The 26,517-nt window shown below is 40.6% G+C and overlaps 1 protein-coding gene across 1 annotated transcript in view; it reads left to right on the forward strand.

The window, feature by feature from the left end:
- Positions 1-26,517, forward strand: part of ELP2 (elongator acetyltransferase complex subunit 2) — a 64,685-nt gene that overhangs the window by 26,370 nt on the left and 11,798 nt on the right. The window contains exons 13-18 of the mRNA XM_087721948.1: positions 2,662-2,850; positions 4,401-4,470; positions 10,828-10,923; positions 11,043-11,100; positions 20,045-20,117; positions 22,298-22,490. Coding sequence (XP_087578074.1) covers positions 2,662-2,850; positions 4,401-4,470; positions 10,828-10,923; positions 11,043-11,100; positions 20,045-20,117; positions 22,298-22,490 — 679 coding nt within the window. The remainder of the gene's footprint in view (positions 1-2,661; positions 2,851-4,400; positions 4,471-10,827; positions 10,924-11,042; positions 11,101-20,044; positions 20,118-22,297; positions 22,491-26,517) is intronic.

The raw sequence follows: 26,517 nt of genomic DNA on the forward strand, positions 1-26,517 counted from the left end.
CTTTTCCCTGAGGGGACTCAGAGCGGCTAACAACTTAATCCGCCTTCCAGGATTCTTTTTTTTATAGCCTATCTCAATATACAGGTAGTCCTCAACTTACAACAGTTAATTTAGTGACTGTTCAAAGTTAAAATGGTACTGAAAAAAGTGAGTTATGACTGTTTTTCACACTTAATGACCACTGGAGCAGCCCCATGCTCATTGGATTAAAATTTAGGTGCTTGGCAACTGACTTGTACTTATGACAGTTGCAGGGTCCTGGGGTAATGTAACATGCAACCTTCTAACAAGCAAAGTCCATGAGAAAGCCAGATTCACTTAAGAACCATGCTACTAACTTAACGATTGTGGTGATTTGCTTAATAACGGTGGGAAGAAAGGTCATAAAATGGGGCAAAGTTCACTTAACTGCCTTGCTTAGCAACAGACATTTGGGGCTCAATTGTGGTTGTAAGTCGATATAGTTCCGTGACCCGACAAATGCGCGCACGTCAAAAGCGCGCCGACGAAACCGTGGCGACAAAAACTGCGATGTCATACACGCGCCCACAACAACGCGCCAACAAAACCGCGCCCACAAAAGCGCAATTTCAGTTAAGGTAAGGGTTAGGTTCAGTGTTCTGTTTAGGGTTAGGGTTAGGGTTAGGATTAGGGTTAGGGTTATTCGGTTGTTATTACTTGTTCGTTAAAGGCGTGCTTTTGTCGGCGCGCTGTTGTTGGCGTGCTTCTGCGCTCATTCGTCGGCGTGATTTCAAAGTCGCAGTTTTTGTCGCCGCGGTTTCGTCGGCGCGCTTTTGTCGAGCGCGCATTTGTCGGTGAACCATATAGTTCTACTCTGACTGTGAAGTTGATTTCCTGCTCTGGTCTGCCTATTGAGACCAACAACATGTATATTTGAATAGAATAGAATAGAATTTTATTATTTGTATGCCGCCCTTCTCCGGGAGGATTCAGGGCAGCGAACAATTCAAGGGGGGAAAAGGGGAACATAAAAAACAAAATACAAATAATAAAAGTAAACAACAGTCGCACAACCATACATGTCGAGAGGGGAGGGAACTCATCACCCCCAGGCCTGCCGGCAAAGCCAGGTTTTGATGGCTTTTCGGAAGGCCTGGAGAGAGGTGAGGGTCTGAATCCCTGTGGGGAGCTCATTCCAGAGGGCCGGAGCTGCCACAGAGAAGGCCCTCCCCCGCATAATAGCCAGGTGGCATTGGCTGGTAGATGGCACCCGGAGGAGGCCAACCCTGTGAGATCTAATGGGTCTGTGGGAGGTAATTGGCAGCAGGCGGTCTCTCAAGTAACCAGATCCAATACCATGAAGGGCTTTATAAGTTACGACTAGCACCTTGAAGCTTATCCGGAGACTGATCGGTAACCAGTGCAGCTCGCGGAGGATAGGTGTAACGTGGGTGTACCGAGGATCTGAATGTTGACCTGAAATTCGACTTTTCAGGTAGAATGGGAAAAAGGCAAAGATAAGGAAAGATGGACTTTGGGAAAATTGGAGGAGGGGAGGGCACATGGCCAGTTGGCTATTCTATCTACTGTCACCATAAAGTATTATGATAGTTCACTAGTTCAAATACAATATATCAGATTTGCTCCTCTGATCATTGCAGGGTCTTTCTTTTCCAGTTCTGCTTAGATTTATAGCTAAGATTGATATTAGAGAAGGAGTAGGTGGACTGTTTAGATATGTTGGCCTTGAATTGAAGATTGGTAGGAAGCAAAAAAGGATTAAAGGCAGCTTAGCAAAAGGAAATGCCACGAAGTTTGGTGGCCAAACTGATGCATGGACCCCGCAGAGGAAGATGGGAGAGGTACTCTAGGCTTGCCCGACTTGTTCCATAAGAATCCTATCGAATTGGGCTGTGCCAAAACCCAGAACAACCGAGATGTTATTATTCCAAACTTACTAGCCGCAATGTTCTTGTTTTGGGTACAACTCCTGTGTATGGATTAGAGCCAGCATATCTGAACTGCAAAACTCTGGATGACCCCTGAATGGCAGCAAACAGATAAACACGTTTTAAATTCTGAAAGCTGTTTGGATTTTTTACAACCAAGTTTTAAAACAAATATCTTTTCCCAACAGAATATGTGATCTGAACAATAGCTCTTCTTAACATTTCTTAAACTCTCCTAAAAAATTATGTGTATCTTATTTTTATTGTTTAGTAGTTAGCTACTATGGTATTATGACATCACATGAGTATAAACATTAGGAAGTTTATATTAAAATTAGTTGTTTAAAAATAAGACCTATAATTATACTTAATTATATCATACATGCAGCATAGTGTTGCTCATTTTTTTCGAGTGAGGAATAAAGATAGTTAAAATAAAATTCAGAGGGAGGATAAACTGGGGCACAAAATTGTATTTTGAACCAGGATAGGATTTTGGTCCTTTTCTGTTAGATATTGGACAAGTCATCACTGTTTGTCAATTATTTGTTAAAGAAAGAAAATTCTTGGCATTTCGAATGAGATCTGAATAGAGGGGAGAATGCATTTTTGTGGGAAATGAACGGAATGTATTTTTTTCAGCAAACTGGAATTCTAAAACCGATAATAGATTGATAGAACTTAAAATGTTAAATTTTCCTGTAGATTCTAAGATTGGTGCTTGTATAAATGCGATGGTCCTTTTTACTAGGTGTCATGGCATGAAATAGCGAGACCCCAAGTCCATGGGTACGATATGCAGTGCATAGCATTGACAGCACGATTTCAGTTTATATCTGGAGCAGATGAGAAAGTGCTTCGCGTGTTTACCGCACCTAGAAATTTCATTGAGAACTTCAGCAGCATTTCTGGAACATCTCTGGAGAAATTATATTCCGGTGTAAGTTATGTATTCAGTTGCTTTAAAAGAATTAAAAATACTATTTGCTACTTTTTATGTTTGCGTCTCCTCCTTTGAATTTGAGCACATTTCAAAACATATTACAGAAATGTAGAACGAACTCAGATATTCTTTACTTCAAGGACAGGTTGAGGTTTGAATGGTCAGGGCCTATAAGGAAGCCTTCTGACCTTCTGTAGGCTATTTGAGAATGTTATAATAAAATTGGGGAGGATAGGATTAACATTTTCCTGATTGCATTTTGGGGGGAACGGCCAGAGGAGTGGGGTACCTCCACTGTTTAGCCTATGGTAACCTTTTCGGTGAACAATTCAGGTCTGATTGAAGGGTTATTGTCCATTTGTAAAAATAGTTTGCCTCCAAGTTCTCACTCCTAAAAACTAAAATTTCCCAGAATGACAAAAATGGAACAAAAGCAGGCTGAAAACTACAGTTTTAGGTAATTGGGGGGGGGGGGACTTGGAGATAAGAGTTTAAAGATAAGGAAGCAAAGAAGTAGCTCGTAGAGGCCTTTAACTCTATCCCACTTTTAATTTTAACAGGAGACCAAAAATGGCCTGGAGATAGCAATAGCAATAGCAGTAGACTTATATACCGCTTCATAGGGCTTTCAGCCCTCTCTAAGCAGTTTACAGAGAGTCAGCATATTGCCCCCAACAATCTGGGTCCTCATTTTACCCACCTCGGAAGGATGGAAGGCTGAGTCAACCCTGAGCCGGTGAGATTTGAACCGCTGACCTGCTGATCTAGCAGTAGCCTGCAGTGCTGCATTTAACCACTGCGCCACCTCGGCTCTTGAGAGAGAATTAATGGCATTGCTATTGGAGAGAATTAATGGCATTGCTAGTCTTTGTGAAATAGACCTCATCAAGAAACTAACTTCACAAGAAGGACTAGAATTATATTCTGGTCTTACTCTATGCTCTAGAAGTATATCCTAGTTCTAGTCTTCCTGTAGAGTCAGTTTCTTGATGTGTCTATTTTGTGGACATTGATCTGCGAACTATGGTTTCCGAACACTAGTGATGCTGACGATTGAGTTTGAGTTAGTACGTAGTATTAAACTTGTTTTTTGTGGAGTAGTGAATATAATTTTAAATTTGAACATCTGCTGAGTTACAATCAACTCAAAATTCTTAGAAAATGCTCGTAATCTGTGCTGTATGGTAGAATTGTTACTTCTGAAGATGTTTTGTATTTGTGACTTAAAACCATGATTTTATTACTTATTACCTAATATGGGATATAGATAATTGTATTTTATTCATTGAATGTGGTTGAACAGTTAGCAGGACATATGAACTCAATAATACTTTGTCAAGCCAAATATACATCCCTCCCTCCCAAAATTAAAAATAAATAATACTTCGGAGTGACCTAGAAAATTAAAATCAAAGGAAAGATTTTAAATTAAGTTGAGATTTTTCTACGAATTCCTTAGTATCATACACACTGCATTTTAGATTTGTGACTCACGGAAAGAAATGAGCAGATTCGGATAATCTTGAATAATATTTTCTTCTTCATAGCAAATGGTGGATCTTCCAGAAGGGGCTACTGTACCAGCCTTAGGCTTATCCAATAAGGCTGTCTTTGAAGGTAATATCTGCCTTTGTGTGTACTTAACTGTGTATTTGTGTATGTGAGTGTTTCTTTGATCATATTTGTGCTATGCAGGCTGATGAGAGAAATTAGCTGAGAGATGAGTGAGCCTTAGTTGACGTGGGGGGTTCTTAGTGCTATCCAGATGTTTGGGATGATAAATTTCATAATGCAAATAAGCATCTCCAATAATTAAGAGATTTTGAAAATTGCAGCCTAAATATATATGCCTGTTAAAAAGTTTCTGTCACCTGGAAATTTAACCTTTTACTTTGCATCGGCAAATATCTGTAAATTTCTGTCTCCATTTTAAATTGGCAACAGATGGCTTTACATATCAATTTAAACCATAAGATTGTTTGATATATTGCTTATCAGTGCACAGGAACTCAGTCACTGAGAATTGTTCAATGGATGGTGGTTAAAGCACACTGTGCTTTAAATATAATATGTGAACACCGATTCAATGCAGTTACAGAACTATTCGACTTAACAACCAGCCATTAAATGACTGTTCAGAGTTATGGTAACCTCGGAAAAGGTGCTTTTATGGCCCATAAAGCATTTCCAGCCATATTAAACATTACACTGCCCCTCCACAGTCACATCACTGCAGTTTGGGGCAATTTGACAATTAGCTCACATTTATAACTGGTTGCAGTCCTCCACAGTCACATGACTTCTATGATTTATGACCTTTTTTGCCATTTTCTAGAGAAAAAATGCCCATTCGCGAGAACAAATTAGGACTTCAGACCATGTTATATATGTTATTTTATTTTATGTTGATGTTTATTTCTTGATGCTTGGATAAAGTCAGATCGACTTATTTCATGAAATCATAGTTTAAAGTGACATAGTTTAGGCTCTGAGTGAAACGCTCATTTGGAATTGGTCAAACAAAGGAGGATTTGGTTCTTGTTCCTGAGGCTTCTCTCAAAAAAGAGAAAATCAGGAGGAAGGTATGAGCTAAGATTACTGGTGCTTGTTCCCATTATGTTAAACCATGGTTTGTTCAGCATTTAATCCCTTCCTTCCTTCCTTTTTTCCTTCCTTCCTTTTTTCCTTCCTTCCTTCCTTCCTTCCTTCCTTCCTTCCTTCCTTCCTTCCTTCCTTCCTTCCTTCCTTCCTTCCTTCCTTCCTTCCTTCCTTAGCAATAGCAATAGCAGTTAGACTTATATACCGCTTCATAGGGCTTTCAGCCCTCTCTAAGCGGTTTACAGAGTCAGCATATCGCCCCCACAGTCTGGGTCCTCATTTTACCCACCTCGGAATGATGGAAGGCTGAGTCAACCTTGAGCCGGTGAGATTTGAACCGCCGAACTGCAGATAGCAGTCAGCTGAAGTGGCCTGCAGTACTGCACTCTAACCACTGCGCCACCTTGGCTCCTTCCTTCCTTCCTTCCTTCCTTCCTTCCTTCCTTCCTTCCTTCCTTCCTTCCTTCCTTCCTTCCTTCCTTCCTTCCTTCCTTCCTTCCTTCCTTCCTTCCTGTTAGATGTGTGTGTAGTTTGGAAATGATTTGAGAAATGTTTCTCATACATAGTACCTCTGTACTATTTATTAAAGTCACCTACCTTTTCCAAGCTTCTACCAAGCTTGGGGAAAAAAAATGAAGTTACTTTTGAGGAGTTGATTCATTGCACCTCCTAATGCAGCTGGGTCTGTTTTTCAAGCTTGCTCCCAAATTGAAAAATGTTGGTATGCTTTAATGAATAGTAGAAGCTTATCCCAAGCATTTCTCCAAATCAATTTTGAAGCTTGTGCAACGCTTATTATGGATATCCCAATTCATCATTTAGTTTGTTATTATGATTTTATATATGATTGGTTTTGTATATTTATCATCGTTATGTTCTAGTGATGGAATACCTTGTAAAAAATACAAAGTAATCGAAAAAATGAAGTAGCTTTTGCTTTTGCTGGTTACCATCTGGAGCAGGGGGGTCATTGAATGCAAAACATTTTGAATTTAGACCATATTACATTTGAAATCCTTTCTTTTAAGCCCCAAGCACCTCATTTTGTCCACAAAACAGCTACCTTGTTAAATGGGTTGTCTTGACAATTTTGGAGGCCTTTTGAGCTCAAAGCAGCTCTGTTTCAAACATAAGAAATACTTTCAAAATGATCAAAACAGAACCTTTCAGTTTCAAAAATGGTCGGAATTCAAAATGTTTTGCATACTCCTTACTGAACATCCATCACCAAAGTCTTCAGAAGAAAGGGTCGGTAGCCTTTCTCTAACACTGTAAGAGAAGCCATGTATTTGAATTGATGGAACAGAGCATAGTAAGCAAATGATCTCAAAGATCCTACAAATATTTCTGCCTCAAAACCTTCTGGTCGTGCATATCTTTTCAGAACTAAACCTTACTGAGTTTAGTGGAAGTTACTCTCAGATTAGTATGAATGGGATCTTCTGCTGTGCCATATAGTGCTTGATTTTGTGAGTGTCAAGCTTCAATCTGTCAGCAAATCTAGCAGAAAGAAATTCAAACTAGCCACAGAGGATCTCTTTTAATATATTCACTAATATCTTACAATATTCGTCATGCAGGTCCTAGTAGGTTATCATATTTTAATTTCTTTTGAGCAACTTATCTTGTTGAGTGGAGTTATTATAATTACACTGCATTGACTGAGCAAATGATGGCAGGTGTCAGCCTCTGCTTTGCTATCGCTTCGGCTGCCATGAAACGGGGAGGGAGGGCATGGTATTTGGGAGGGGTTACTCATTGTGCTGGAGGAAGGTTCTGGAGTTCACCAGCTGATCGGACTATGCATGCGTGGGTGTTCCCGCCAGGACTAACGGCACCGACATTCCATCTTTGTGATGCCTTTTGAAGTTATCTCACACCTGACACTTGGAAGAATTATGATTGGACTGGAACTGTGATGCCAAGGGGTGGGGAATGGGTTATTCTATATAACAATCGCTTTCGCGCCTAAATAATCAGACTTCGCTTCGCTATGCCTTTAATCATTCTTAATTAGTAAAAGTACACTTGATTTCCACACATGGAGTCTCGTGGTCTTTCTTTCCTAATTAATTAATGGAGAGGTGCTGACAGCAGGTTAGACATGGGCCTTGAATTCTTGGTTTCCACATGTTGGTATATTGTTTGAGTTCAGTAATAATAGCCTATGTAATTTCAGAAAACTCTGATTCTTGAATAGAAGCAATTCATCATAATTCATGACTCACAATCTGGATCAAATTATTCTCTTCTCTATATTTTTAAGTGTTTCCTTTTTTGAATGGGTTTCTTTTTATTAATAATGTTAGCATAATTGTTATGAAACTGCAAGCTTTAACTGCTTCAAAAATAGGCCTGGACAGCTTAAATGCTTCTAAGTAATGGTAGTAGAGGGATAGAAATATTGATTCTCTTTGATTGCCCATTTCTGGATCAATGGGACAGTTAAAAATGGAGGCAGTTGACTCTGCAGTCTTATAGCAACATAACAGAAGTTAGAAAGTTTCAGTCTTGAATAAAATAACGAATGAATATTTGAACATTACTTGAGGGGAAAGTAACCAAATAAATTGCAAAGCAATTTGTCCTAGGATTTTGACCAGATTGTAAAAATTACGTCATTTGGAATTTCAAAGGGGAATTTCAAAGAAAGAAATGCACGTCATAGCAGCCCAAGAAATTTAAGAATTTACATAAGTTCAGAAAAGTGTTTATTATTACAGGTGTACAGGAAAAAGCATGATTAGCAGAAGAATTTCCTCAAAGTGTAGCATTTCCCTCCCAAGAAAGAGTATATTGGGGGCATCAAATGCACATCAGCTAAACATCCTGTCTGTATTATCCTGTTGAAAACAGAGCTTGTATTTTCAGCATAGGAATATGCCATTATAATCCATTCAGGAATTCTTCGGCATTCTACTGTACAGGATACTACTACTACAGTTAGGTTGGGAGCGTCAAAGCGCTTCCGGGTTGAAGGACTTAGCTAGTGGCATCACTATTGCCCAGGAGATGCTCTTTTGGAGACTATTTTCATGTCCCCATTAAGTTGCCCACTGAAGTGGTACCTATTTATCTACTCACGGTTAAGCTGCTGGATCGGCACAGTTGGGTCTTGAATGCAAGCCTGCCGATTATCGGCCTTGATTGTCCATTGTACAGGATAATGAAGCAATGCTACTTATAGGAGTATAATAGTTGCATTGTTTTCTGACATGAAAGGGCAGGCTGTCCTTTGGGCTTGCTTTAGGGATGCTCACATGGAAGTTGTTTGCAACTCTTTAAATGAAACCTTTTCCTGGATCAGCTTGCATCAGAAGAGGGTACCTGGACGATCCTGTAAAAAGATATAGCTACTTTGAGGGGTAGAAGAGAGCTGCATTGTGAGTGTGACACAGTGGTGGGTTTCAAAAATTGTTCGAACCTACTCGGTGGGTGTGGCCTCCTTTGTGGGAGTGGCTTGCCACCCATGTGACTGGATGGGAGTGGCTTGCCGCCCATGTGACTGGATATGAAGATGCCGACGACACTTGTCATAACCACCTTAAATTATCTCACACACAGCACTGGCCTGCATAAGAATATGATGTAAACTTGTTTTTTAAAAGGCATCTTTGGTTTGCGTTAAAACAACTTCAACACACGCAATGTTCTGATTGCACCACAAACGCAGTAGTCATCCTTACTTTACACAGAGGCACTGAGTTTTATAAATATGAGCATGATAGTGTAGAATAATCATATCCAAGGACCAGTGGTGGGTTTCAAAAAATTTTGGAACCTCTTCTGTAGGTGTGGCCTGCTTTCCGGGTCCACTGGTGGAACCTCTTCTAACCGGTTCGGTAGATTTGACGAACTGGTTCTACCGAATAGGTGCGGACTGGTAGGAACCCACCTCTGGTGTGACACTTTCATCTTTGAATCCAAAGTGCTGCACAGGCCTAATATGTACTAATTAGATCTGTGTTTTTATACAACTTTACATATGCAGAAATGATATAGCAATTAATATTATTATTTGGTATGTACCTATATTTAAGTATAAGATCTATTATTCCTCTCAACAACAGTTTTATATGTGTAGGGTGTACTTAGAAAAAGTGAATAACTCAGCATCACCTAGTAAACTTCTGCGCATGATGTAAAACTAAAATCTGGATTCCTCTCAGTTCAATGCCACGGTTTTGAAAAGTCCTTTTGAGTTCTGTGGATCACACTTTTGGACATTGGGATTTGATTCAGTTCAGTGGTGGGTTTCAAAAATTGTTGGAACCTACTCTGTGGGTGTGGCCTCCTTTGTGGGTGTGGCTTGCCACCCATGTGACCGGATGGGAGTGGCTTGCCGCCCATGTGGCCGGATATGAAATTATGAATTAGTACGTACTTAGGTCGGTCCAAGTAGCTATTCAGAAACTCTGGCATTGAAGCATGCAAGTCTTAAAGCTGTCAAGTTACAAGATCCTTGCCAGTGGTGGGTTTCAAAAATTTTTGGAACCTCTTCTGTAGGTGTGGCCTGCTTTCCGGGTCCACTGGTGGAACCTCTTCTAACCGGTTCGGTAGATTTGACGAACCGGTTCTACCGAATAGGTGCGAACTGGTAGGAACCCACCTCTGATTCAGTTCCAAAAGGTGCTTGGGAACATGTGGGAGCATAACATGGTACCTAGCATCAGATAGCTCTTTAAAACAGCTCTGTCTTTTCCAAGAATTGAATGGCAGTCCTTCACAGGCACTGCACCGTAACGGAGGTTCTACGTCCCAGCCCCAAAGTACCTTTTTTGGAATTGAATTCAAACTCCTGCTTAACCCTGTAAGATATAGAATTACTGTTTTGTAGTGTAAGCCTATATATGCCCATTGAAGAGTAAATAGTTGATTATCGTAATTCTGGATGACTGGCATTCCTCTTCTACAAATGATTTATCTCACCTCTTTTTTCTTTTGGTTCGTTTTTTCTTTTGCTGTCCCTGTTTCTAATCCAACAGTTTGAAGAACACATTATTAATGAATGAATGGTTCTAATTTATCTTATCTTTTCATACTGCATTTCCCCCGTCATGATCCCTTTTAAGAGCATAAGGAAGTCTGAATGCATTGTTATACCAGCTTCTTTCTTTCATCTTGTTATGAAAGTTTAACTTATTCTAGCTCCTGTCACGCTTTGCATCATGAGGCCTAATTATTTTACCACGCGGTGTAATATCTTCTGACTTTCCTCCTCATGCTGTGTAGATTATGGCTTAACTTGTCTTTAGATTCTTTTTATCTTCAAGCTGGAGTTGTCTCTTTCTGTTTAGTGCTTGGTAACAGATGCCATCTTTTTTGCAGATTCCATACTTGATGACTTTTAAAGCAATAACATTTGTACATTTACAGCTGCAGATACAACAGCTCAAACAATTGAAGAAGGAAATCTCAGCAATGCTTCCAGACAGTACCGTGAAAATTACTTTCAGCCGTGTAGTCTTTCAGGTATGCTATTATGTTAAATTCAGTACCTAATTCTGGAGCAAAGCTGGTTTTTCAAACAGCTGACAAGGTGACCAGTTCAAGATAAGGACAACAGTACTGAATTGAATTATTTTTTTCAGAACCTCCCACGGAAGATCACCTCTTGCAGAATACACTGTGGCCCGAAACTCAAAAGTTGTAAGTTACTTTGTTTATAGATGTAAAAACATACCTCCAAAATGGAAACCATTTAAAGTCCTCGGGTTTTGAGTAATTTCAATTTTATAGGTAGTTCGCAACTTATGAATGCAATGGAAGTAAGGGTGGGAAATGGCAAAACCCATCAAAAATCATGACTCACATGACTGTGGCATTGCAAACAGCTGTAAATGCACACTGGTTGTCAACATCCAGAATGTGAACCGTAGGAGGTGTGTATGGCTGTCAGAACTTCAAAATCACAACTACCATATTTTTCGGAGTATAAGACGCATCTTTTTCCCTCAAAAAAGAGGCTGAAAATCTGGGTGCGTCTTACACTGAATACAGCACTTTTGGCCTCCCGAAACCCACCCACTTCACCAAAATGGCCGTGCATAGCCTTTAGGAGGCTTTCAGAGAGCTCCTAGAGGCTGGGGAGGTCTGTTTTTTGCTCAATTTTGCCCCCCCCCAGCGCCCAGGAGCATTCTATAAGCTTCCTAAAAGCTAGAAGAGCCGAGGTGGTGCAGTGGTTAAATGCAGCACTGCAGGCTACTTCAGCTGACTGCAGTTCTGCAGTTCGGCTGTTCAAATCTCACCGGCTCAAGGTTGACCCAGCCGACATGTGAATAGACCACCTCAGTGGTGGGTTGCAGGCGGTACACCCCAGTACGAGCGTACCGGAGCCTGCCCAGAGCACTGGGTACCATTCCAGTACAGTGCTCCGGAGGGCCAGCCCGAGCTCCGTATCTGTCCTTTAAAGCCTTTGGGGCTTCTGCACACACGCATGACATGAACAGTGCCTGCATGGCGTGTACAGCGCCTGTGCGACGCTCCGCCAAGCAGCTGGAGTGTTGCGGAGGCTTGTGGAGGCGTTGCTGGCAGGTACGACGCATGCGCTGCACGCGTCCATGTGGACGACCCCGGGCCCGTTCCAACCGTACCGGTTGGAATGGGATCCGGAACCCACCACTAGACCACATGGATATCACACAACAGCTCACTGATATAAAACCCCTGAAATTGTCCTACTTGGTTGTACTTGAATGATTGTGTTGTTATGCCTCATTTGGTACTTTTCTTGTACTTAAGACCTTCAGCAAAGTGGCAGACCTTATCTTGCAGGAGTTTTAAGTTAGAAAATAATTCATTTCACCGGCATAGATAGGCCTTCCACATGCCATCTTCCTGCTGTTATCGGGAAACTGCAAGCGGTTATCTGCAAACAAGGCAATGAATACCGCTGCAGAGATTTATTTGTATAGCATCACTCCATTCAGAGAGTCTGTAGAAGAAAATCTCTCTTCCCAGGTAACACCACTTGAATCCAGCATAGGTTTCTGACAGTAAGAGAAATTGTTATTTGATTTTGGATTGATTTTTTTAAACACTAAGAAACATGGGGGTTGAGCATCAAGAGAGATTACCTCATGAATGTTGGTTATGTGAATAGATATAGAAGATATAGATATAGATGTTTATTTATATGCCGCCCTTTTCCCTGGGGGGACTCAGGGCGGCTTACAACTCAAAAAAGGGGGTGGAAAACAAACATTTAACACATAGGACAATACGTCATTAAAAACACAACATTCATACCATTCAGGTGGGTTACAGTCTTTAGCCCCAGGCCTGACGGGATAGCCAGATTTTGAGGGCTGTGCGGAAGGTCTGGAGGGTGGTGAGGGTACGAATCTCCACGGGGAGATCGTTCCATAGGGTCGGAGCTGCCACCGAGAAGGCTCTCCTCCGCGTGGTTGCCAGTCGACATTGACCGGCAGATGGGACTTAAAGGAGGCCTAATCTATGGGATCTAATAGGTCGAGTGGAGGTGAATAGACCACCTCAGCATACTGAGGTGCGTACTGGAGCCTGCCCAGAGTACCGGGTACCGTTCCGGTCCGGTGCTCCGGAGGGCCCACCCCCCCCCGCCCGAGTTCTGTACCTGTCCTTTAAAGCCTCTTTTCTTTGCTAAGAAAATCATGAATTTAAAATTGTGCTTTTAAAGTGTGGATTTAAAATTGTGCCTTTTCCTGACCCACTTGTTTCAGAACAAATTCTGGAATCTGGTTAGCTAAAAGTAATTGAGAATTTCTGTTGGCACTATTGTTTTCTTAAAAAAAATACTATATTTAAAATTAACTCTTCCGTTTGAACTTTAATAAGAATATTGCAAACTAATTAGAAGTATCTGATATAGTATAAATCAGAAGAATCTATCCTGCTGATATTATAAAATTAGTAAAGAGAGGGAGTTTAGTTTAGTTTAGTTTAGTTTAGTTTACCCTTTATTTGTATGCCGCCCTTTTCCCTGGGGGGACTCAGGGCGGCTCACAGTTCAAAAAAGGGGGGGGGGGAAGACAAACAGTATTTCACATAGAGACAATACAGCATATTAAAAAAGAGAGCACAACAGTCACACAATCACACAATTCGGGTGGGGTTAAAATCTTAATCCCAGGCCAGGCGGGACAGCCAGATCTTTAAAGCGGCGCGGAAGGACTGAAGGGTGGTGAGGGTCCGAATCTCCATGGGGAGTTCGTTCCAGAGGGTCGGAGCAGCCACCGAGAAGGCTCTCCTCCGGGTAGTTGCCAGTCTGCACTGGCTAGAAGATGGAATTCGGAGGAGGCGAAGTAGAGTGAGTAGTGGTGGCCAAAATTCCCTATGTAAGTTAGTATTTACTAAACCTTTTATCCTCTTGGATAGTCGTAACAATGGTACCCATTTCTCAACAAGTTACAGTCCTTTGAATTGTTTTGTAAGCAATAGAAACACCTCAGCTAATTCCTTGCAAGAGACGTTTGATGGGAGGGAGTTTAATTATTACCCTTAATTAGTCTACTTTCTATAACAACCCAAATGATTTTTAAAACTCAAGAGTTCTACTGTTCATGTTTGAAGTCACAAAGGTATTTTGACAAGCACAAGGAAAATATTTTTTGTTCCTCATTGTATTCGTATCTTGAAAGAATCTTGAAAGCAGCTATGTGCAGTCATGTAAAAATGTAGGTTGAAAGTTGCCATAGCAGCAGAGAAATAGATAAGTTTGGAATAATTGTCCAAAAATAGACCCTTTAGCAATTGCATGTCTGTAAGAAGACTATTGAAGCCTCAGCATCAAGAGTTTAAAATCAATTTTTAATTTTGATAAGTATTTAAATATTTATTTATTTATTTATTTATTTATTTGGTTTATTTGTATGCCGCCCTTCTCCAGGGGGGACTCAGGGTGGTGAACAACTCAAAGGGGAAAGGGAACATAAACAACAGTACACATAATTAAAATACACGAAAATCACACAGCCATACCAGTCGAGAGGGGAGGGGAACTCATCAACCCCAGGCCTGCCGGCACAGCCAGGTTTTGACGGCTTTCCGGAAGGCCTGGAGAGAGGTGAGGGTCCGGATCTCCGCGGGGAGTTCATTCCAAAGGGCCGGAGCTGCTACAGAGAAGGCCCTCCCCCGGGTAGTAGCCAGATGGCATTGGGTGGTGGACGGAACTCGGAGGAGGCCGACCCTGTGAGATCTGACGGGTCTTTGGGAGGTTAAGAATATACTGAAAGATTGAAAAGATCAAATTGTAAAAATATGAATTTAGAAATACTTACAATAGAATACACATACACAGAACACACACACACAAACACACATGTGTATGTATTATATATATATTATATATTATATATTATATTCAATTGTATTGTTTATGCAGTAGTGTTTAACACTTATAATTAGATGCCCTTTATAGATTTTGGAGTTTTGTTTCGGGTATTTACCATGTACACTTTCAGATATTTGATTACCATTGGTTACCTTAGCACAGTGTTTCCCAAACTTTTGACATATGTGTACCCCTTCTATAATTTTCGTAACGCTGAGTACCCCTCATAAAAAACACTGAGTACCCCTCATAACTACATAAAAAAAAATGTAATTAAGGATTTTCACGCTTTCATCCAGAACTTTCGGTAGATCAGCGGGCATCTTACGTGTTGCCAAAGCCTCTCTGTGTATGCAGCAATGTGTGGATATGACATTTGGAGCAACATTTTGAATTCTTGCAACGAGTCCTTTATTAATTCCATACTTTTTGCTCCATCTGTGCTTATTCCAACACATCTATTCCAATCAATTTTGTTTTCTTGCATAAATGTATTCATAACATTAAAGATATCTTCTCCTGTTGTGATATTCCCACGTGATCGCCACCAAACTCCGGTGCAATGGGTACCCCCCACCAAACTCTTCCCGTACCCCTGGGGGTACGCGTACCCCACTTCGGGAAACACTGCCTTAGCACAGTGGTAGTCAACTTGGTCCCTACTGCCCACTAGTGGACGTTCCAGCTTTCATGGTGGGCAGTGGGAGGGGGGGTTTGCTGTAACTCCGCTTTGTAAATTTTATAAAGTAAAGTTACTTCCCTACTTTATAAATCACCATTACTGTGGAACCGCTGGTCGGTTAGAAAATTTTACTACTAACAGAGATGCAAAAGTGGGCGGTAGGTATAAAAAGGTTGACTACCCCTGCCTTAGCATGAATTAGGAGTTGTTCACACATCTATACTTTCTTATATCACTTGGTCACAACTCCTAGCTGCATGCATAATTGGTTGCTATTAAAAGATGTTATTTTGACATTAAGTGATTATGAAAGTACTGTTCCAGGTACTGTACATACAAATAAGTAATTCATTGTCATTTAGAGGCCCAATTAGTCTTACTGAACAGCAGAGAATCTTGTATCAGTTCTGATTAATGTACCAACTGCACAGTTACACCAGAACAGAGAGAGTTTTGCTTCAATTATTTTTGCCCTAGTAAATACTAGTTTGAATCATTAATGTAATATCCAATGCTGACTTTGAAAATGATTTTAAAAATTCATCGAGTGAAAAGAAGGCAATAAGATTCCTCAGTGGTCAGTAATCATACTATAACAATGCTTTATGAATCTGTTTTGAATTGCAGATCGAAGTCCAAGTTCTTTCCAGAAATCTCTAGAGGTCAAGTCCTTCGGAGTCCTTTGGGATTGGGTGGCCTATAAATTTATTAAATCAAATCAAATCAAATCAAGTCTTCTGAAGAGTATCCCCTTTTACACATTAAGCCAGTTGACCAATATTCATTGGTCAATTTCAAATCTTATTAATATATTTACTAATTTTTCTCTGGTTTGTGGCAGAGAGAAAAAACTCTGGGATAGTCATAGGTGACCAAATTACAATATAAAAAATGAGTGGTAGCTTATGCCCTTTGTAAATAGATGTTGAATCCCAGAAATCCAGAAATCCAAACGGACTTCCGTCTTTGGTTATCAAGGTGTTGCAGTTTAGTTACTGAGTTGTTCTATGATGGAGATATGAGTTGTTAATATCATTAGTATGGGAAGTGTTCTTTTTTCTACTTTTGAGTTTTGTATATAATAATATAGATGGTTAAGAATGTGGATGTTTTATTTCTTCCTCTTTTTTTTTTTTACAAGAGGTTGAATTACTTTTATATGAAAAATTCTTTGTTTATTTAAAGTTACAAAGTTAATGTTTTATTTTAGGGTCATTTTTATAGAATCATGTGGCTGGAAGCCACTCAGGCCACTAAGTCCGACCCCTGTCAGTATATTTGTCAAACTACAGTTGAATTGTAAAGAAAATGCAAAATGAAAATTTCAAAATAATGGTATTACATTCCTAAAAACTAACACGAATCTCTCTCTCTCTCTCTCTCTCTCTCTCTCTCTCTCTCTCTCTCTCTCTCTCTCTCTCTCTCTCTCTCTCTCACACACACACACACACACACACACACACACACGGTCCTTCATCTGAAATGCACAAAATTATGACTTCAGAAATGTATGGCCCTCACAAGAAAACAAAAACTTAAATATTACAAAATTTAAAATACATAAACAGCCATGTACATTTTGGAAAGAAATCTTGACATAATATTTGAATTTTCTCCCCCAGGAGTTGAAATGCAATATAGTTAATCCATTTTTTCCCCCCTCAGAACAATAACTCTCAGAAGTAATCTGAAAGAAAGTGAGTGTCTAAAGTTATTCCTGGTCAGAGTGGGCATGAACATATTCCTGGTCCTACTCCAACCCATCACTGTGTCCCCAAATGTGAAATCAGTAGTTTGGGAAGAATACTTCATGCTGCATCATTTACAAAACAAGGCTCCCAAAATTGAACATATATTAGAATTTTTCTAGAGATAGCAATAGCAGTTAGACTTATATACCGCTTCATAGGGCTTTCAGCCCTCTCTAAGCGGTTTACAGAGTCAGCATATTTTACCCACCTCGGAAGGATGGAAGGCTGAGTCAACCCTGAGCCGGTGAGATTTGAACAGCAGAACTGCAGAACTGCAGTCAGCTGAAGTAGCCTGCAGTGCTGCATTTACCCACTGCGCCACCTCGGCTCTTATCTTTATGCTGAAGATTCTGCATCAGATTCTATATCAAGGGCACCTTTCCATCATGAAGAATTTTACCATTGTCTTATGACCATTCTGTTTTTAGAATGTAATTTGACCATGGCTTATAACAACACGAAGCTTTCCCCCCCAATGTTCATAAACTCTGGAACATAGATTTGTTTCATTTTTTTTCAAATAATCATTATTGGTTATACATTTTTTTTTAAAAAAAATAAGACATACAACTTTAGACATACACCCCCCCCCGGTGAGTCATTCACAGCCCAACTTTTTTTTTCTTCCTCATTTAGTCTCTAACCAGCATCTTCTCAATACAAAGATCTCACTACAAAGGGATCTATTACAATACCCATGTTCACTTTTAGTTCCCATTGTTAACAACTGCTATTTAACTTTCCCCGTTTTAAGTCCCTGCTGTTCTCCTTGTCGCCCACATATACCATAGGTTCCAGCTAAGATAATGTTCCGTTTCTCCTTTGTCCCTCAGCCAACCCGTCATTCTGTCCATTTCTGCACACTCATAAATCTTTTTAATTATGGCATCTTCCGATGGTATGGTAGTACATTTCCAAAATTGCACATAGGTTATTCTTGTGGCCACAATTATATGTAGGCTCAAATGCCATATAGAGGTGGCGCAGTGGTTAAATGCAGCACTGCAGGCTACTTCAGCTGACTGCTAGTTCTGCAGTTCGGCTGTTCAAATCTCACCGGCTCAAGGTTGACTCAGCCTTCCATCCTTCCGAGGTGGGTAAAATGAGGACCCGGATTGTTGTTGGGGGCAATATGCTGACTCTGTAAACCGCTTAGAGAGGGCTGAAAGCCCTATGAAGCGGTATACAAGTCTAACTGCTATTGCTATTTACTCATGTTTTCTGGTTTTATGCTTAGTAAAAAAGTCTCGGGTTTCCATTCCATGCTTGCCCCAGTAACCTCTTTTAGCCAGTTTTGAATCCTTCTCCAGTATTTCGTGGCCTCAGTACAGGACCACCAAATATGGTAGAATGTGCCATCCCTTCTTCCACATTTCCAACACAGTGGAGATAACCCAGGAAACATTTTGGCTAACCTCGTTGGGGGGAAGTGCCACCTATAAACCATCTTGTATATGTTTTCTTTAAATGCTGTAGGTATTGTAAGTTTAATAGTCTTACTCCATAGATCCCACCATTTGCCCATTTCAATCTCATAGCCAGAATTTCTCTCCCATGCTATTAGAAGGCCTTTATTTTTATCCTCTTACTAAGTCGATCAAATATATTTTGAGTCAATCAAAACTGGACAGGGAAACCTTTAAACTTTTAAGCTTTTCTCCCAATATTCTGCTTCCTTCCCGACATCACTAAAGAATCTTCAGTGTGTAACGCTGAGTGCTGTGATAGTTTGCTCCAAAAAATTAACAATGATTGTTAGCTTTTAGGCAAGAATCTATATGTAACTATTCTTCCTTGTTGGCTTTTACAGCATCTTGGCTATTTTTATGATTAGTTTTTAATTTCTTTTTTGCCCAAACTACCTATCAAGAAAAAAAAAAAGACAGCATGTAACAGTGGCTAGAAAATAAAAGATATCTAAGATTGAACTTTTTCTTTTGTGATATAAAATTTCTTGAGGAGAGGGAGCACAAAATAAAAGAATAAGTAGCAGTAGTTCTATACCAGTGTTTCTCAACCTTGTCAACTTGAAGATGTCTGGACTTCAACTCCCAGAATTCCCCAGCCAGCGAATGCTGGGAGTTGAAGTCCAGACATCTTCAAGTTGACAAGGTTGAGAAACGCTGTTCTATACTGTTCAGACGTCAGACAGCTGAACTTATTAATTAGTTGAAATACATGTTTATATGCCTTTTATTTCAAGTGGTAGATGAAGAACTCTACAATTCTTTGGAGGGTTTGTTAGCAGTTGCTCAAAGATATGATCTGAGAAAGCAAATGCATATTTCTGAAATATGGTTAATATATTCCACAATGCTACACTAGAGGGTAATGCAAGATGTACTCTGGAGCACGTCTTCAATTCATGAATGATGTTAGTGATGCAATTAACAAATCTAACAAAATGATGCAACAACAGATATGCAAGAAATGAGGGTAAAAGGAGATGACCTTAACAGAGCTAGACCAGATTTGAAGAGAATAACATGGCTTAAGTTCAAAACAATGAGAAACTATGGGTTAAATATTTTAGACACACCTCCCTAGTTCACATGTATATAAAAAGGGAAGGAGAGACAGCATAGTCACACTTGCAAGTTTCTATTATAGATAATCCAAATAATAGTAGATTTGGCCTTCCTGTCGAGTGAATGTTACTTTGTAGGGCTGACAATGTGCATTCTAAGTTATGTCTAGGCTTCTTCTGGAATATGCAGGGTTTATGGACTTGGATATTGTTTCACTGAATATTAGCAAGTTTCAAAACATTTGAATTGATTAATAATATATATGAATCTTGCACTTAAGATTACTTTTCCTTTTACAATCTCATTTTCTTTATTATTTTAGATATGGACATGGTTATGAAATATTTTGTGTTGCCTGCAATAATGCAGGCACTGTGATAGCCTCTGCGTGTAAGGTAAGGAAATACTTTCAAACAATAGCTTTGAAATTCACATCCAAAGTGATAAATATCCGATTGTTCACTGTATTGGATGGTTTTAGGAACAATAGAAGAATCATATCATTTTCAGTAGTCTAATTCTGCATCACACATGTTATATATTGTATAATATGTGACACACACACACACACACAACATACACAATATTATATATGTGTGTGTGTGTGTGTCTGTGTGTGTCTGTGTGTGTGTCTGTGTGTCTGTGTGTGTTGCATTTGTGCTGATAAATAAATAAAGGGAGACTAGTATAGATCTATTTCAAGCTATTTAGCTCTCATCAGCTAGCCATACCCTTACTGGGATTCGAACCTGGGCTGTATTACATATTGGGCAGTTGTATTAGCCACTAGGCCACAGATTCTCCTCCTTTATCAGCTATCAGTGTATGTGTATGTATGTATGTATGTATGTATGTGTATAATATAAAGCCACAACCCCTGGTATGCCCCAATTATGGGAGGAAGCTAACTGCTTCCATTCTCTGTCCATCGGCTCGTCACAAGAGACCATCCAGACAGAAAGCCCAATATTTTACTGTTGCCTTTTGTTACATTTGTGTAGTATTTGTGCTGATAAATAAATAAAGGGAGACTAGTGTAGATCTATTTCAAGCTATTTAGCTCTCATCAGCTAGCCATAAACTTATTGGGATTCGAACCTGGGCTGTATTGCATATTAGGCAGATGTATTAACCACTTGAGCCACAGGCTGTCCTCCGTTATCAGCTGAGCCAGGGAGAAAGGTATACCTAGACAGCCTGTGGCTCAAGTGGTTAATACATCTGCCTAATATGCAATATAGCCCAGATTCAAATCCCAATAAGGGTATGGCTAGCTGATGAGAGCTAAATGGCTTGAAATAGATCTATACTAGTCTCCCTTTATTTATTTATCAGCACAAATACTACACACACACAAACACATACATACATACATACATACATACATATATATATACACACACACACACATACACACACACACATCTATATCTATCTATCTATCTATCTATCTATCTATCTATCTATCTATCTATCTATCTATCTATCTATCTATCTTATTTAATATTTAATATTAAGAATCCCTCCAGTCTAAAAGCAGTAGCCGCTGGATGCTAATGTTCTCAGCAGTTAAGAATGGGCTGCCCTGGATAATTGATTTCATGTTGAGACATTATTCATTTTAAAAAAAACACAGTGAAAATAAGAAACCACAGCTGTGATACATTTTTTTTAAAAAAATGTGATAAAAATGCCTAAATAAAAATGTTTCACAGAGGATTTCAGTTATTCCTCGTGAGTTGGAACAAGAAAGGATTGGGAAATGAGCATTCTTTGTAGGAACTCCTATAGATGTAAGAATCCCATGCTCATTTTTTTTTTTTTTAATATTCAGAAAGCTTTTTAAAACATGTCCCTTTCGATGTCTTTTTGAGGACAGGAATGAGAGTGGGTAGAAATACTTGAGTATGTGATGAATTTCTGTTACTTGATGACACACAATACTTTGATTTTATTTTTAGGTATGAGTGCCATTTCCCCCCCCCCCCCCGATAATTATGTTTTTGGGAAACTTTATATGTTCTTGCTTATAAACTACTTAGAGTCAAATGTTTGAAGAGGCATAGAACATTTATAATAATAAACAAACATGCATTCACTTCCATAAAAATAGTTTAAAGAGCCAAGGTGGCGCAGTGGTTAAATGCAGCACTGCAGGCTACTGCTAGATCAGCAGGTCAGCGGTTCAAATCTCACCGGCTCAGGGTTGACTCAGCCTTCCATCCTTCCGAGGTGGGTAAAATGAGGACCCAGATTGTTGGGGGCAATATGCTGACTCTCTGTAAACCGCTTAGAGAGGCCTGAAAGGCCTATGAAGTGGTATATAAGTCTACTGCTATTGCTAGTTTAAAATAAACAAAAAAAGTGTAGGTAGGATCTATCTATCCATCCATCCATCCATCCATCCATCCATCCATCCATCCATCCATCCATCCATCCTTGCTAATAGACTGTTTTTTAGACAGAAGAAAATGGGTTATCCTTCTTTAACCTTTATCCATTGTAGTAACCTTCCATAACCTTTTTCAAGATTGTGTCTGCTTATTTTCAGTACTGCCTTTTTTTGATTTTACAGGCTTCTAAAAAAGAATATGCTGCCATTATTTTGTGGAGCACCACAACTTGGAAACAATTCCAGAGCTTACCTTTCCACAATCTGACCGTGACACAGATGTCTTTTTCCCCAAATGATAAATTCTTGCTAGCAGTGTCAAGAGACAGGAATTGGTCACTTTGGAAATCGAATCGTATCACTCCAACAGAATCAGGTAAGGTTGCCGGTTGAAAATTGATGCAGCTTTTAAAACTGTTTAAAGAAAAGGGGTCTAGATCTTTTTTTAAGAATGCCTTTTAATTCCTTCCAAAGTTGTTTTTTTTTGGGTGAGTGGTATTCCTAAAAAATTGGGGGCCAAGATGTATAAAATGTGGAAGGGTTGTTTTAATTTGGCTTCAAAGCTTTGAAGTAATTCTGTTCTTCCATTTCTAAAAGTGAAACAATGCCATTTCTTAGGTTTGACAGCTCATCCCAGGAAAAGCTTTCTGTGTAATGTAGTAGCTGCGATAATTCACTGCCATATCTGGGTTTTTTTTATAGTGTTTCCTCTCATTGATATTAATGCATGGGGAAAAATATATTGACTTTAGGCTAATGTACTTTTTAAAAGCAGAAATATTAATTTGAATTCTGCAAATCCAAAGCTTTCCTTAATATGTTGGAAACCGCATCAGAAATTAGGCTTCGTACAAAAAAGTGTGTTCGATCCAGGGGAGATTGAGAGTTTTGTTTAACACATCGCATTTGTGTCTGTCAAGAAATGGTGTAATTGTGAGGGAGTGGGTAAGGTTTTTGTGCAAATCTCTGGCCGTATCACGACATCCACTCTGCAGAGGGAATTAAGTGAAGGAACGGCAATGGCTTGCAAAAAGGAAGAAATTGCAAGAATGGAAGGAAGATTTACCAGCACTGAGCATCCAGCTGAAAGTGGGGAGGAGGGAGGGAGGGGCTGTGATTGTTATCTCAGCATAGCTGCATTGGGGGAAAATGGCCTGAAGCATCTTTCTTGCTAGTGTTTTGTAAGTAGTTTAAAAGAAACTGTGTTAAGGCAAGAAAATTGTCTTTTTTTTTCTTGAAGTTGATGGATGAGAGAGGCTGTCTCATTTGAACGGTCCACTCCAGGCACCTGATGGATTCTGTTGGGTTCCAGAGGGAGCTTGGGGTTGTTCCTGGAGCTCTGGTGCAGATTTACTCATCACTTAAAATGAGAGGGTGACCTTTTCCCCCTAGTGTTTAGAGGTTATGGGAGTCTGAGTAGGGAAGAATGGGCTTCAGCTTAACACCGACAAGACACAGTGACTGTGGGTTACTCCCCCCCCACCCACCCCCAGCTCTTGAGATTTTCCATCTTAACTCTGCCTGGGAATCAGTGGTGGGTTTCAAAAATCGTTCGAACCTACTCTGTGGGTGTGGCCTCCTTTGTGGGAGTGGCTTACCGCCCATGTGACCGGATGGGAGTGGCTTGCCGCCCATGTGACCGGATGCCGACGACACTTGTCAGAACCACCTTCAATTACCTCACACACAGCACTGGCCTGCATAAGAATATGATGCAAACTTGTTTTTAGAAGGCATCTTTGGTTTGCGTTAAAACAACTTCAACACACGCAATGTTCTGATTGCACCACAAACACAGTAGTCATCCTTACCTTTCACAGAGGCCCTGAGTTTTATAAATATGAGCATGATAGTGTAAAATAATCATATCCAAGGACCAGTGGTGGGTTTCAAAAAATTTTGGAACCTCTTCTGTAGGTGTGGCCTGCTTTCCGGGTCCACTGGTGGAACCTCTTCTAACCGGTTCCGTAGATTTGACGAACCGGTTGTACTGAATAGGTGCGAACTGGTAGGAACCCACCTTTGCTGGGAATGCACTTCCCTAGATAGACCCGGTGTGTAATTTGGGACTTCTCCTGGACATATAATGCCTGTTTGAAGAGCAGGCGGCAGCTGTAGTGGGTGGGGGCATTTGTGTAGGTTTCTCTTGTGCACCACTTGAACCCATTCTTGGACCAGGACAATTTTCTTATGGTGATTTAGTGACCTCCTGTTTGAATGACTGTTATGCGCTCTGCATGGCTACTCCTGAAGAGCTGCGGCTGGTCCAGACTGGCACTTTTGGTCTCTTTTGATATGCTTCTATAGCGCCATGGTTCCCCAAGCTGCACTAGCTCTCAGTAGGCTTCTACGCCCAATTCAGAATATTGGTTATTGTTGTGGCCCGACAGGAGCCATTGGAGCTGCCGCCAGACTCCGACAGCGAGGGGTCTTATGAGTCGGCCTTGGAGGAGGTGGAGGACCCTGGACAGGGTGTCGACTCCGAGCAGGGCGAGGAGAGACTGGTTGGCCACCAGGTGGCGGCAGAGCATTGGATCAAAGGGAATGTTGGGAGTTGTTTCAGGATGCATGCAGGCGAAGGGCTACCTAACTTTGCATGGCTCAAAGTTAGCCAATGAACTTCTGTGATGATGAGTCTCCCTCTTTCTTCACTCTTAGACCATTTTGTAGAGCAGTGTTTCCCAATCTTGGCAAGTTGAAGATGTCTGGACTTCAACTCCCAGAATTCCCCAGCCAGTATGTCTGGACTTCCACTCCCAGAATCGCTGGCTGGGGAATTCTGGGAGTTGAAGTCCAGACATCTTCAACTTGCTAAGGTTGGGAATCACTGTTGTAGAGTATTAGTGTCACTGGATTTGGGAATTTCTGCCTTAAAATATTGCATTTTGCGTTAGGTGGCGAGATCAGTTCTGGCAATAGTTTGACTCTTAAGTGACACCACCGGAAACCTGGAATATTTTTATGCTAATGATGTCGTTATGATGATGAGCGATTGCTAAACATAACGACAACTTTATTGACCCCCATTAGTGACACAGCTGCCACTTCATCCAGGTGTTTGATACTTGCTACTGTACATACATAATGAATTTCTTGGTTTCTGAGTAGAATGTCTATAAAAGAAGTATAACCACGAAACTTTGACTTCTTTAAAGGGAAGACAGAAATTGTAGACAAATGTGCTGAAAGGACAGAATATATATTCAGTGCTAGTGATTCTTTCATTGATCTGTAGGGTGTTTTAAAAAACAATAGCCCTTCTAAAGAAGACTGTCTGGTTTTGAGACAAGCAGAGATGAGGACAAGCAGAGAAAGAGTACAAAGCAAAAGGACACATGGCAATAAAAGCAGAATACAAAGCCTGGCTGAGCCTATCCACCAAGCTCAAAGGAATAGGGAAGCATAAAATAGCATCTCTATTCTGAAAGTAGGGTCAGAGTTGGTAGCGGGGGTCAAAAGCCAGAGTGTGACAGTATGGCTGTATCAGAATGGATATAAGAACACTGGTTGTTCTGAGTTGTGGGTTCATAAATCTTCTAAGACCACACTGATGCACTCGATAGGCTCCCAAACAGGAGGTCCTCCCATAAAATTTGGAATATAGTCCTGTGTTGTGGCCCAGCAGGAGCCGCTGGAGCTGCCACCAGACTCTGACAGCGAGGGGCCCTATGAGTCGGCTCTGGAGGATGTGGAGGACCCTGGACAGGGTTCTGACTCTGAGCAGGGCGCAGAGAGGCTGGTTGGCCACTAGGAGGCGCCTGAGCCTTGGACCAATGGGGAGGAGACAAGGGAGAGTGATCCGGACGCCAACAGTGAGTTGTTCCTGGATGCCCGGCACTGAAGAGCTAATAGGCGTCAGGAACAGTTGCGCAGTTACAGGAGGTAATTGCATAATTGCACTCAGCTGGTGGTCATTAGGCTCCTCTCCAGGCTATAAAAGGACGGCTTGTGCGCACGCCCCTCTTGCAGAAGTCAACTCAGTAACTAATGTTGGAGAACATTATTGTGAGCTTGGCAGGCTCTTGTCTTGGTTTTTAAGTTTTGTCTGGCATGTCTCACAGTTTATCCTTATCTTCTCACTAGAATTCTTTAGAGGAGATATGAGAAAAACAGAGGTGGGTTCCTACCGGTTCGCACCTATTCGGTAGAACCAGTTCGTCAAATCCACCGAACCGGTTAGAAGAGGTTCCACCAGTGGACCCGGAAAGCAGGCCACACCTACAGAAGAGGTTCCCAAAATTTTTTGAAACCCACCACTGGAGAACAACCTGAACTAAATATATCAGCAGTGTCCAGATGGCCGTAAATATTTTTCTGCTGCTGGCAAGCTTTGCTTTCTTAGGGTACATAATCTGCATCAACACCTGGAAACCTCTGGATCATTGAAAAAGGAGGTGCCATCC

The sequence above is a fragment of the Thamnophis sirtalis genome, unplaced genomic scaffold (genome assembly GCF_051295495.1).
Source record: "Thamnophis sirtalis isolate CommonGarterSnake01/CBP01778 unplaced genomic scaffold, rThaSir2_p1.2 scaffold_8, whole genome shotgun sequence".
Taxonomy (NCBI): Eukaryota; Metazoa; Chordata; class Lepidosauria; order Squamata; family Natricidae; genus Thamnophis; species Thamnophis sirtalis.